This window comes from Bicyclus anynana, chromosome 12, assembly GCF_947172395.1.
Source record: "Bicyclus anynana chromosome 12, ilBicAnyn1.1, whole genome shotgun sequence".
Taxonomy (NCBI): Eukaryota; Metazoa; Arthropoda; class Insecta; order Lepidoptera; family Nymphalidae; genus Bicyclus; species Bicyclus anynana.
Window position 1 is genome coordinate 15,549,595 of NC_069094.1, and position 13,493 is coordinate 15,563,087.

A 13,493-nucleotide genomic window follows, 5' to 3' on the forward strand; every position below is an offset into this window, starting at 1 on the left:
CTAGATAAGTATAGGTCTTTGAATTGGCTAGAAGTCAGAGTTGTAAAGCTTAGTTAAAAAAAAAGTTTTTATCCGTTTATAGCACCGGTCAATGTCATTTGTCATTTTATAAATGCCATTGCCATGTCAAAATGTGTATTGTTGTGAAAACTACAAAACAGAAAATTCTTTAAAAAAAAAAATAAGTTGCTATGCTAATATTAAATAAAGCTCTTTGTAGATTGTAAGTTAAATTGTATAAAAATGTTAAACATAAAGAACTACGGAAGCAGTTCAGAGGACGATTCGGATAATGAAGATACAGGCACACAAAACAGCAATGAAACTTTGATAACGCATTTAAAGCCAGTGGACCCTACTTTGTCCATCGCTAAGAAAATGGAAATATGTTCAGCACCCGTAGTAACACCTACTGTAAGAATTTATAGCAATTTCACTTTGCCTAAGTTCTTTAATTCTTGTATAAAAATAAACAACAGAACCTAACCTGTTGCATGATTCTGTTTTAGTCCAATGGTTATCTTGTTCAGCTACTTGGCGATTCATATTCTACCCTGTAACCAGTAAAGGGTTTGAATCCTGGTTTAAGCTAGGAAGTATTGTTTCTGTAATAATTACCTATAATACATAATATAATAGTTTGGGATGTTTTATGTATGATGTTGTACAAATCCAATTAATATTATAAACGCGAAAGTTTGTATGGATGTATGTTTGTTACTCTTTAATGCTACTACTACTACTGAAGCGATTTGGTTGAAATTTGCAATGGAAATAGATTCTACTCTGGATTACTAAATAGGCTACTTTTTATCTGAAAAAAATCCATGGATTCCCGAGATTTGCAAAAACCTGATGATTTTTATGGTATGAATGTTTGTTGCTCTTTCACGCCTCAGCTACTGAATATTTACTACTACGAGGGATTTGTGAAAAACTAAATTCTATGCAGACAAGCAGAGTTGTGCAGTGGTGTCCTCTAGTCTGTCATAAAAAGCAAGCTAAAGTGTTGGTCCATGATAATGATATAATCTCTTGCAATCCAACATTTTTCAGAACAATGATGACACAAGAGTTTTAGTGAACAATAACCAAGAACTAATGCACAATCCCAAATATGAAGAGCTATTTGCACCTATCTATGGCCCCGAGAATCCTTTTCAAACACAACAGATGAAAGCTACGAGGAACACACTCGCAGGCTATGTGGAGAAAGCACATATAAGTGAATTTCAGTTTGAGAACCAGAGGAGGACTTTCACCAGCTATGGTTATGCTGTGGATCCATCTACAGAACCAATTGTTGATGAGAAAGGGGATGCTATTGTTGGTATGTCCTTTTATACTTATAACTTACCAGACACTTTGTTGACTTGTTTATTTAATATAAAAAAATTGCAATATACAGTGTAATGTAATTCTTTAAAACCAATGTATTTTGACAGTGTTGTGATAATAATATTTACTTGCAAGTCCTCAAATGATAAGGAATAACCAAAAGTTTTTGAGGAAAGCTTTAAATGATATACTAAAATTTTCTTTTGACAAAAACCACTTTTTTCTAGTCAACCTACTTTGAGTCAAAAAAGACCATTTATTTTTCATTAGCCTATATCAATCCTTAAATAAAAACTATCCTTTTTTTTTGTTTTTCAATTTGGAGTTTAAGTACTCTTGGTTTTTTATAAAGATTTTGATTATTGATGCACACAGGGCACAAACATCTATGAAATGGTTCTGCTTTAAAAACATTTTGGTGCACATAAAACAAGTATCTAAGGCTAAAATTAATTAAATACTTGTACATTTCAGTATCAGCAATGGTAGCCCCTCCGGTAGAAGCAGAAGGCAGGACAGTGTTTGAAACCATAAAGAAGAGACCTCTAGACAAGAAGAAGAGAAATAAAAATGATAATCCAGAGGACATCACAGGCTTCCTTGGACCCTGGGGAGGTTATGAGGGTGAAAGGAGGTACAGTGATTTTATTTACCAAGTTAATAACTCCTAATACAGTCTTTCGTGACTAGTTGGAGGCGAATGAGAATATTGGTTTTATTTAAGAAAAACATGGCAAATATTGTTTTTTTTTTTAAATTAAATAGAGTTCTTCACAAGAGAAGAAAAGTATCATTGTAATAAATCTACATAGGCTATCATGATGGGTCTAAGTTCCATAGCCTATCTAGTATAAAGAAGGAGGCCTGGCCATAGTGGGGTATAGGCTGATAGTGATAATGATGACGCATGTTGAAATATATTATTCAAAACTTCCAGAGTAATGAAACCAGATGCTGAAGAATCGAAAGAACTAGAAGAGATCCTCGCTAAACGGCAGAAGAAGGGCAAAGTTGACGACGACAAGCCTTTGGAAGAGAAGTGTATATTGCACAGTGAGTGGTCATATTTCCTTTTTATTGTTTACTTACTAATTAAAATCTGTTCACTTGCAAATGCGTCGGAAACGGGTTGCAGAAGCAGATTTAAAGGCAAAACACCATTATTGAATGAGCGGTTTACCACTACTCCCCACCTTACTCATGGAACATTTTGTACTATCTCAGCTCATAAATTCTTTTTTTTTATTCTCTACAAGTTAGCCCTAGACTGGAATCTCACCTGATGGCAAACTTGTTAGGAGGAGGATGAAAATCCACACCCCTTTTCGGTTTGTACACGACATCGTACTGGAATGCTAAATCGCTTGGCGGTACGTCTTTACCAGTAGGGTGGTAACTAGCCAAAGCCGAAGCCATCAGCCAAATATATATAGATAAATCAAAACGAAACCTTGCTTTTTAAGCTCTATTAGGATTACACACACACATACACTATCCGTTAAGTGGGGCTAAAAATACTGTGTAACATTAAAATCAACCGGATGCTGCATTGTACATACATTGATACATCATCTAGATATAGGTATTAATTCAGGTAGAATACCTGACGTATAGATACCAGATAGCCAGTACGGCAACATTGGATATAAGGATTGTAATGTTTCATTGTAATGATTTGCAGTTGACAAAGACACGGACTACTTGGGCCGCTCGTGGGTCGAGGTGCCTCGCAGTGAGACTCAGTTGCGCAGTGACACTCCACCTGACAAGTGCTTCCTGCCTAAGGTAAGACTACATTTTATCTAGCATAAAGAAAGCAAGACTTGGGACCTGTTTGGGATAAATGTTGGACAGCTTGTTCACAACTTTTGTCTGACGTAAAGTAAGAAAATGACAAAACTCAAGTTTAGACTATTTGACACTTTGAAGACGGTCAAACCAGCCCTAAGTTGATTTACTTTTATATCAACTGTGAACATATTGATGATTTGCACTATCATTTACACTACTCTCACCTTCAATTCATTTTAAATCGTCATTTACAAAAATTGGGTCGAAAGATACCAAAATATTTACTAAGGACAATCCTGATTCGCCTTGGTTTACTTGCAACAAAATCCATCAATATATGAAAATAAAAAACTACTGTAAAAAAATAATAGTTTAAGAAACTAAAAAAAAAAACACTCTTTTAGCACGCACTAAATATTACAAAATAATTTGGACATTTAGTTGCTTGTAAGTCTATGCTTTCTTTCTTAATCTATATATATATATATATAAATGAATTGCTGTTCGTTAGTCTCGCTAAAACTCGAGAACGGCTGAACGGATTTATCTTATCTTGCTCTTGAAATGTTTGTGGAGGTATAGGGAAGGCTTAAAAGATGAGAAAAATTTGATTAATTGCCGGGAAAACCATAAAAACAACCCTTTTCTATTTCCCATACAAACGTTTAAGAGTCAAGGGGTAGGGTAAGGGTAGGGGTAGGGTAGGGGTAGGGAAGAATTGCATATAAGTCAAAGCGAAGCTTGACCGGGTCCGCTAGTATATAATAGTAAATATTGTACATAATACCATTTCGCATTGATAATTATTTATCGTTCGCCACGAACTTAAATTGTCTATGTTTACCTTTGATCTAATGAAAATTTGGCAAAGGGAAAACTCTTGAGCCGTCAAACTAAATGTCCGAATTATTTTGTAATTTTTAGTGCGTGCTAACAGCGTGTTTTTTAGTTTTTTAAACTATTATTTTTATTTTACATACATGGTTACAAGCTTGGGGAGCCGCCATATTGTATTTGTAATGACGTTTCTTACCTAGTCATGTATCATCAGAACTCAGAGCGTGTGCAAAATTTCATCCTAATCGAAGACCGGCCTCGCTACTTTATGTGCGGGATTACGTGTTAAGGCACATAATTCAACTGCTTGTAGTCTAATTACTACTACGATTGATCATAGTACCGAAGAATAAAAAAAAAATTAATGACAAAAATGCTCTGAGGCTTTTTTTCTTCATATAAGGAGAAGAATTCAAAATTTTATAATACTGCAGGCGCACATATTCACGTGGAAGGGACACACGAAGGGCGTGGCGGCCGTGCGCTGGTTCCCCGCCACCGCGCACCTCATGCTCTCCGCCGGCATGGACTGTAGGGTGAAGGTATGTGTATGTAACTAATACGGACCCCCTAACTACAGGGGCCCCTTACGTGTCAAAGCAAAATTCCAACTAATATTATAAACGCGAAAGTTCAGTTATATAACAATCTGCCAAACTCCATTAAGGAGTTAAATAACATAAAAGCATTCAAGAAATCGATTAAATCCTACATCCTCACAAACTTGGACAAAATATTGAAAAAACAATGTAATTAAAATTTTGTTGCAATAATGCATGCTGTCTGCAAAAATGACGATATGTTAACTCTAAGTTAAGTGAACAGTACGTACTTTTTTGGAGAAATAAATATCTTTAAATCGAAAGTTTGTATGGATGTTTGTTACTCTTTAACGCCGCTACTACTAAAGCGATTTGGCTGAAATTTGGAATGGAAATAGATTTTACTTTGCATTGACACATAGGCTTTTCATCCCGATTCAAAAAATAAAATCCATGGTTTTCCGAGATTTGCGAAAACTGATGATTTTGATGCTATGAATGTTTGTTACTCTTTCACGCCTCGACTACTAAAGCTGAAATAGCCTTGATTAACACATAGGCTACTTTTATCCCGGTAAAATTCATGGTTCCCGAGGGATTTGTGAAAAACTAAATTCCACGTGAACGAAATCGCGGGCGTCCGCTAGTTACTAATATGTAATCCACAATCTCATTTGTACAGTTTTTACTTCAGTAATGACAAAAGTAAAAAAAAACTGCGTTCTTCCTGGTTTAAGCGCGCGCCCAAAAGTTGGAAACATTCTACATAGTACTTAAGTCTCTGTTATATGTATTTTAAGCGAGCATTTTTGTGAGAAATCTTTACCCTTCATTTGGGCCCCCCCAACTAATTTTGATACAGAGCCCCACCAAGCCTCGCTACGCTACTGAGTTGCAGGCATACATTCACGTGCAAAGGACACCTCACACGAAGGGCGTGGCGACTGTGTCATGACTCATTTAATTTCAATTTTATAAATTAAAATTTTAAATGACACAATTTCCATTTCATTTATTTAGGTAATATTATTGATCGTTTCTTGGCAGATCGCTTCACCCGAATCGCGTGCAAAGTAGGCGCGCAACTCGAAGGGACGACCTGTACCTTTCAAAAATGCGTTCGCCCCTAACGGGACATAGCCAAGCGTTACCAAGGCCCAATAATTTCCTTACTCAATAGATTGAGGCACGAAGTTTCACTTACTCCCTTTTCCCTATATGATTTTCTGAAAAACAAGCGTGAGTGCGATGTTATTTTTGTGGCTATGTCAACAGCGCCATCTAGTTTCACTGTGGGAAAACTTCTTACTCAACCTAACATTCAATGTTTTTTTATATTAATAAAATCTAATAGACTAGTTTTAACTTAAAATATTGTTTGTAGTATCGTTTGGAGATTAATTTTATCGTATTTTATTAGGTAACACTTATTAAATTTAACTATTATTATTTTTTGATTTGAATTCTCTGTTCTTTTATAAACTATTAATTTTAGCATTGTATTGTATGGCGTGGATTTTGGCGCGCCATGAATGAAGATTAAAATAGACGGGTTTTTTAATTGATTTATCAAAATTATTAGATATTAGTGATTTCAAATCAAATGAACTGAGATTTGGAATGTCGGTAGTGAAATACTCAGAATACTGTAATCCTCACCCTCAGACTCTGGAAAATACAATGCTCATCACACACTGCCGTGGATGTTCCCGTAGTAACTAAAATAGGCTGATAGTAACGTAAATAAAATAGGCTGATAGTAATGATGCAACGTTGTCTGAATTAAATCTACGAGTACACTTAATAATTATATCAAAAAGAGGAAAGATTTGACTGTTTGTAAAATTGTTTGCATTGAACAGGCTCTGAAACTATTGAAACACTAGCGGACACCCGCGACTTCAATCGCGTGATATTTAGTTTTTTACAAATCCCTCGAGAACCATGGATTTTTCCGGGATAAAAAGTAGCCTATAGGTTAATCCAGATTAAAATCTATTTTCATTCCGAATTTTAGCCAAATCGGATCAGTATTTGCCGCGTTAAAGAGTAACAAACATCCAAACAAATATCCATACAAACATCCATACAAACAACCATACTAACTTTCGCGTTTATACGAGTAATATTAGTAGGACAAATACTTTCACTTCTGGGAAGCTACATAATCTCCGAGTGCTATAGGCTATATTTTAGGCTATAGGCTATATTTTATCCCCGTATTCCTACAGGAACGGAAACCATGCGAGTGAAACCGCGCGACGTTTCTAGTAAAAAAAAAATTTTTTGTTCGTCAGATATGGGAGGTATACGGCGAGCGTCGCTGCGTGCGCACATACTTCGGCCACCGGCAAGCTGTCAGAGATGTTAATTTCAACAACTGTGGGAAGAAGTTTTTATCGGCAGGTAATTATTTATATTTGTTGCCATAGCTGACATAATACTTACTATATTTATGACTTTGTTGGAGTTAAAACAAAGCAGTTTTGTTTGTACAAACTTTGTTGGAATTTTATGATTTTTTATTTTTATTAAATTTCGTCAAACATTATTTTATTCAGATATGGTACGTTCGTACGATACAGCGCTGTGGGAGTATAAGTGAGTACAATCAGACAAATCTGATGTACAAAACTAAGCCTACTTGATATAAATGGATTTGTTTTACAGCGAAGCGCAAGCGTTAACATAAATTAGTTAATGATAAATACGCCTGACTTCCCTTCATCTGTCTGTACTACCGTTACAATATCGCTCGCACTTTCGTTGCTATTGTACGAAATTTTCGATTTTTCTCGTCACGAGATATATTCTCCCGTCACGAGGCAAATCGTGGCGACCCTTATGCCTAAAGTTCTTCTTCTGTTAGTACCATTTCTTATCGGAGGTTAGCAATCATTAAGGCTAATTTTATTTTATTCATTGCTTTATTATTATATTATTGCGTATAGGCCTTCGTTTTCCCTTTATCTTTCCCTGGATAATAAGATGGAGCAGGACATTTGGTGTTTCTCATTGTATGACTCAGGTATTCGAGCCTCCTCCTTTGAACTTGCTGCTATCTTTTGGCGTTCCCATTCATTGCAGCACAGTAGCATTACGTACACGCTCCCTCCATGAGATTTGCAACATCGGACTGGAAACCCACATCTCAAAAGCCTGAAGCTTACTACACAACGATCGCTTTAGTTTCAATGCTTCAACCTCCTATAGTGACACAAAGAAAACTTAACACCTAGCGCGGTGTTAAGTATTTTTAAATTGCAGTAAAAATTGGCTCAGTGTAGTAATGTACCTCACGATGTTTTTCTGGAAAAACATTGTAAGGAAACCTAAACATCGTGAGGAAACCTGCAAACCAATTTTCTTATTTCTGTGCGTGTGTGAAGTCTGCCAATCCGCATTAGGCCAGCGTGGTGGTCTATTGGCCTAACCCCTCTCATTCTGAGAGGAGATTCGAGCTCAGCAGTGAGCCGAATATGGGTTGATAATGATGATGATGATGAATAATGTACCTTCACTGTTCCAGCCTACGACCGCTACATCAAGCTGTGGGACACGGAGACGGGCGCGTGCGAGGCGCGCTTCACGTCGCGCAAGGTGCCGTACTGCGCCAAGTTCCACCCCGACGCCGACAAGCAGCACCTGTTCGTGGCCGGCACCTCCGACAAGAAGATCATCTGCGTACGTATTACTGTATAGGGTTTCAGAATTTATAATGAGAACACAAAACTTTATGACGTAAAACTCTTTACGCACGTTTGACTTGGGGAGTAAGTTGTGAATGCGTTTCGAAAAATGTAATTAGGCGAGGCTTTTAAGTTGCGTGCTGTCATTTACAGGAATAATGAAACATTGTTAAACTACTGTAGTGTATTGTTAACATAAAATATTAAACATTTATGTATGTGAGGGTATGACAATAAATAATCAGTATTGAACTAGCAAGTGGCGTTTCATTACATGGTGGCAGCGGTGCGAGTTATTTAATTAGTTTTTAGAAGTTTGAGTCAGTGAATTATTGAAATAAGTGAAGATTTAACGTAAGTGACGTTAATGCAAGTTTGTATTACGGTAAAATGGAGCACGCTCGCCCACCGGCTGAGTTAAACATCGATGGCAGTCCAGCCGCGCGAGCGGACGCGTGGACAAAATGGTGGAAGCAATTCGAGATCTTTTTAAAAGCATCGGGGACGATTAAGGAACCACTAGATGTACAAGCCAGCTTGTTAGTGAATCTCATCGGGCCAGAGGGTTATGAGATATTTTCAACCTTCACGTATGGTAAAGAGGAAAGTGCAGAGGACGTGAAATGTCTTAAAAGTAAATTTGATACTCATTTTGGAACAAAGAAAACTAATGTTACAATGTTACGGTTTAAATTTTTTACGAGAAATCAAAGCGAGGGTGAGCCGATAGGAAAATATGTTACCGCGCTCAGATTGCTCAGTCAAGATTGCAAGTTTGAGCATCTCACAGACGACTTAATCAAAGACCGCATAGTATGTGGTATTTCTAACAACGTCGTTCGGGATCGTCTACTGAGGACTGATGATCTAAATCTCACGAAGACTATGCAAATCTGTGAGGCCGATGAGATATCGAGGCATGAGAGTAAGCAAATAGAAGAGGCGAGTTCGAGCGTTCGTGTGGACGGAGTGACCGGGCGCGGCCAGACCGGCCGGAGTCGGGACCGCGGCGGAGTGCCGGCGGCGAGGCGCGCGCGCGGCTGGTGGCGCGGCGCCGCCCCCGGACCTCGTGACCGCGAGCGCGGGGCCGCGCGCCAAGGGGCCCGCGCGTGTCAGCGTTGTGGTAGTGAGTTTTGTGAAGTGCAATGGTGTCCAGCGGCTCACGCGACCTGTTACACCTGCAGGGGCAGGGGTCATTTTTCAAGGGTATGTAGAATGCCAGGGAAGAGGGTGCACAACCTAAGTGAGGGTATTGAATCGGAAGGGTCTGATGATGAACTAATCTTTGTGAATGTGATAGGTAACAGTGAAAGTGATAGGAAAAGGTCGAAGGAATGGACAGATTTATTGGAGTTTGGTAATGGTAAGAAGTTAAAGTTTAAGTTAGATACCGGTTCGATGTTGAATATATTGTCTAAATTAGATTATTTGAATCTAGGTCTTAGTTACAAAAAATTGAGCCCTTACACTGGGCGAGTGCACTCTTATACCGGCAACGTTGTGCCGATAATAGGACAATGTAACCTATCTGTTAAATATAAGGAAGTGTTTTATAATCTGAAGTTTGTTGTATGTAACATGCAATGTCAAAATATATTAGGATTGAGTGCTTGTGTAAAACTGGGCTTAATACAAAGAATAGATAACTTAGATATAGACAAAAGTTATTCAGATTTATTTTCGGGTATCGGGAAATTGCCTGGTATACATAGGATAGTTATAGATAAAACGGTGCAACCCAGTATATGTCCGTCGCGGAAAATACCACTAGGTCTCCGAGAGAAACTCCACAGTGAGTTGCAGCGCATGGAACAGCTGGGTGTAATTCGCAAGGTACAACATCCAACAGAATGGGTAAACGCTATAGTAATAACAGCGAAGAAAAATGGGGATATACGCGTGTGTTTAGACCCGCGGCAGTTAAATCGCGCGATCCGGCGTGCGCACTTCACGTTACCCAAGGTGACCGACCTCGCGGCGAAACTGCGCGGGGCGAGCTGCTTCAGCGTGCTCGACGCGCGCTGCGGCTTCTGGATGCTCCAGCTGGACGACGTTAGCGCGGACCTGTGCACGTTCAGCACCCCTCAAGGCAGGTACCAGTTCTTGCGACTACCCTACGGGATAAGCTGTGCACCAGAAATATTCCACGCGAGAGTGCGTCAGCACCTGGAAGATCTGGAGGGAGTCGACTCATTCATAGACGACATCGTGGTCTGGGGTAAGACTCGGGAGGAACATGATCTACGATTGAATCGATTATTAGAAAGGGCGCGGGAAATAGGAATGAGATTTAATAAAGACAAATGTAAATTTGGGGTCAATGAGATAACGTATTTAGGACATATTTTCGATGAACGGGGCATGAGACCGGATGTTAACAAAGTTAAAGCTATTCTGGAAATGCCCGAGCCCAGTGATAGAAAATCATTAGAGCGGTTTTTAGGTATGATTAATTACCTTTCAAAATTTGTACCTAATTATTCACAGGCGGTGGCTTCGCTTAGAAGTTTACTTAAAAAAAATGCTGAATGGGTGTGGGACTCGGTGCATTCGGAGGCGGTGAAGTTATTAAAAACAAAAATTGCAACAGCGCCAGTGCTCGCATTGTATAGTACGGAGCTCCCGGTTGTACTTTCGGTGGACGCCAGCGCGGAGGCCCTCGGCGCGGTGTTACTGCAGTCGGGGCGCCCGGTCGAGTTCGCGTCCCTCACGCTCACTGACACGCAGCGACGGTACGCACAAATAGAAAAAGAAATGTTAGCAATTGTGTTTGCGTGTGAACGGTTTCATCAATATATTTTGGGGCGACGCGACGTGACCATACAGAGTGACCATAAACCGCTAGAATCGATAGTTAAAAAATCGTTATCTTCCGTTCCGGCTAGATTACAGCGTATGATGCTTAGACTGCAGAGGTATGATTTTAAGGTCGTATATACTCCTGGAAAATATATGTATATTGCAGATACTTTATCTAGGGCCCCGTTACCGGAATGCATGTACGAAAAGTTAAATGAAAACATTGAAGCACAAACTTGTTTTATGATTAGTAATTTGCAGTTTAGTGATAAAAAATTGAGTTTAGTTAAAGAAAACGTAGCTAATGATGACGAATGTCGAGACTTAGTGAAATATATAGTAAACGGTTGGCCTAAAAATAAATACGAAGTGAAAGTTAATCTTAGGATATTTTGGTCGTATCGGGAAAGTCTACAGTATGTAGATGGATTGATAATTAAGGATTATTTATTATATATACCGGCAGCACTACGGCGCGAGATGTTAGAAAGGATTCACGAGGGTCACCTAGGCATCGACCGCTGCAAGCGGCGCGCGCGCCAGGTGATGTTCTGGGTAGGCATGTCCCGCGACATCGAGCACGCCGTGCGCGCGTGCGCCACGTGCGAGCGGTACGCGCCCGCGCCGCGCCGGGAGCCGATGTTGCCGCACGCCATTCCCGACGTGCCGTGGCTCAAGGTAGGCTCAGATATATTTGAATATAGAAAAAAGAATTTCCTTATCCTAGTAGATTATTTTTCGAACTTCGTTGAAGTTAATGAATTGACGTCGGTAAATAGTAATTCTGTGATAAGGGCTATGAAGGAGCAATTTGCTAGATACGGAATTCCCAATGAATTGATCACAGATAATGCAACAGTTTACTGCTCGAAGGAATTTCAAACCTTTCTTAGTACATGGGATATTAAACACGTGACGTCTTCACCTTTGTATGCCCAGAGTAATGGTAAAAGTGAGCGCAGCGTCCGTATGGTAAAAAATTTAATAAAGAAAAGTTTCGATTCGGGAAAAGATTATTACATAGGATTATTAAACCTTAGGACTGCACCACGGGAAAACATAGACTCCCCAGCGCAGATCCTTATGGGTAGGAGGTTAAATACGCGGCTGCCAACACATCATAAATTGTTTAATGATATTGTCGATCGCAAAAAGAATCACGATGCCGTGTTGGACCAACAACATAAACAAAAAATTTATTATGATAGTCGTGCCGCGAAACATCTTCGACCTCTGCGTGTTGACGATAAAGTGGTGATCATAGACGGTAAGAACCGAAAGAGCGCAAAAATTATTCAGCCGGCCGCGGAACCCAGATCGTATATCGTAGAGGATCAAGTCAGACGTAGATATCGACGTAATCGGCGTCATTTAGTGTGTAGGCAAAATATAAAAGAGGGCCAAGAACAGTACGAGCGGGCGACAGACGGGAGATTCGCTGAGGGCGATAAAACTGGAGCGAGTACAAGCGGTACCGGGGCGGTTAAATCTGAAACGGCTCCGACAAATATTCAAACTCGTGATGTGGATACTAGGTCTGCGGAACACTTCGGGGACTCGAAAGATGCTTCAATACCTACGCGTCCGTTAACTCGTACAAGGAGACAGGCTCGGTTGAATGCGCAAAATAAAAATACAGCCTGAATAGGTATTTATTTCAGTTGAGTTTACGCATCATGTAGGTATTTTATGTTTAGTTGCATGGTTTATTTATAGTAAGTACTAGAATTTCGGTCTGAAAAATATTAAAAAAAAAAAAAAAAAAAAAAATTAAAAATTAAAAATGTGAATGTAAAAGAGAATTATAGAAAATTGTAATCTGAATTATTATATTATATGCATGTAAAGAATTATTAAAATGAAATTGTATTGTTGTGTATGGGGTAAAAATATAAATATTGTATTTTTTTTTTTTATCACTGTACCTATACTTATATTCCTAATCCTGGATTATGATTATAATAAGTATTGATTTAATTATGTTTAGATGTATTATGATTCCTTTTCTAGTAAACATTATAAGAAGGAAGGAAAATAATTAATATGATATTGTAATTGTTGTAAATGAATAAATGTTTGTCTTTTATTGAAAAGGGGAAAGATGTAGTGTATTGTTAACATAAAATATTAAACATTTATGTATGTGAGGGTATGACAATAAATAATCAGTATTGAACTAGCAAGTGGCGTTTCATTACAACTACCAATAGATGGCGTTCTTAGTGATCTTTGAAACAATCCCTTTTTGTACTTCAATAATCTGTTGCTATGCAGTTGTGCTGGAGGCTCATAGATGGCGCTTTGTTTTTCATTTTAAAAGAAGTTTTACTTCAGTGGTGTGGTATAAAGAAAAATTGTTTTATTGACATGCACTTAAAGAGACTGTTCAGTGGGAGGACAGTTTAAAGTTTCGTTTAAATTATGTAAACAAAATATTTGTTTATTTACACGTCACGATGATAAGCCATTGTGAAACTTATACACTTATCAATAAGGT

The 13,493-nt window shown here is 38.6% G+C and overlaps 1 protein-coding gene and 1 non-coding gene across 2 annotated transcripts in view; one reads left to right on the top strand and one right to left on the bottom strand.

The window, feature by feature from the left end:
• Window positions 1–161: 161 nt before the first annotated feature.
• LOC112052983 (pre-mRNA-processing factor 17) overlaps window positions 162–13,493 on the top strand; it is a 57,496-nt gene continuing 44,164 nt past the window's right edge. The window contains exons 1-8 of the mRNA XM_024092236.2: window positions 162–414; window positions 1,057–1,330; window positions 1,813–1,972; window positions 2,276–2,391; window positions 3,020–3,123; window positions 4,401–4,508; window positions 6,806–6,914; window positions 8,038–8,192. Of these exons, the coding sequence (XP_023948004.2) occupies window positions 244–414; window positions 1,057–1,330; window positions 1,813–1,972; window positions 2,276–2,391; window positions 3,020–3,123; window positions 4,401–4,508; window positions 6,806–6,914; window positions 8,038–8,192 (1,197 nt within the window). The 5' untranslated portion in view covers window positions 162–243. The remainder of the gene's footprint in view (window positions 415–1,056; window positions 1,331–1,812; window positions 1,973–2,275; window positions 2,392–3,019; window positions 3,124–4,400; window positions 4,509–6,805; window positions 6,915–8,037; window positions 8,193–13,493) is intronic.
• LOC112052986 (U12 minor spliceosomal RNA) lies at window positions 5,549–5,698 on the bottom strand. Its single transcript, XR_002887345.2, has one exon. It is a non-coding gene; the product is annotated as a U12 minor spliceosomal RNA (small nuclear RNA).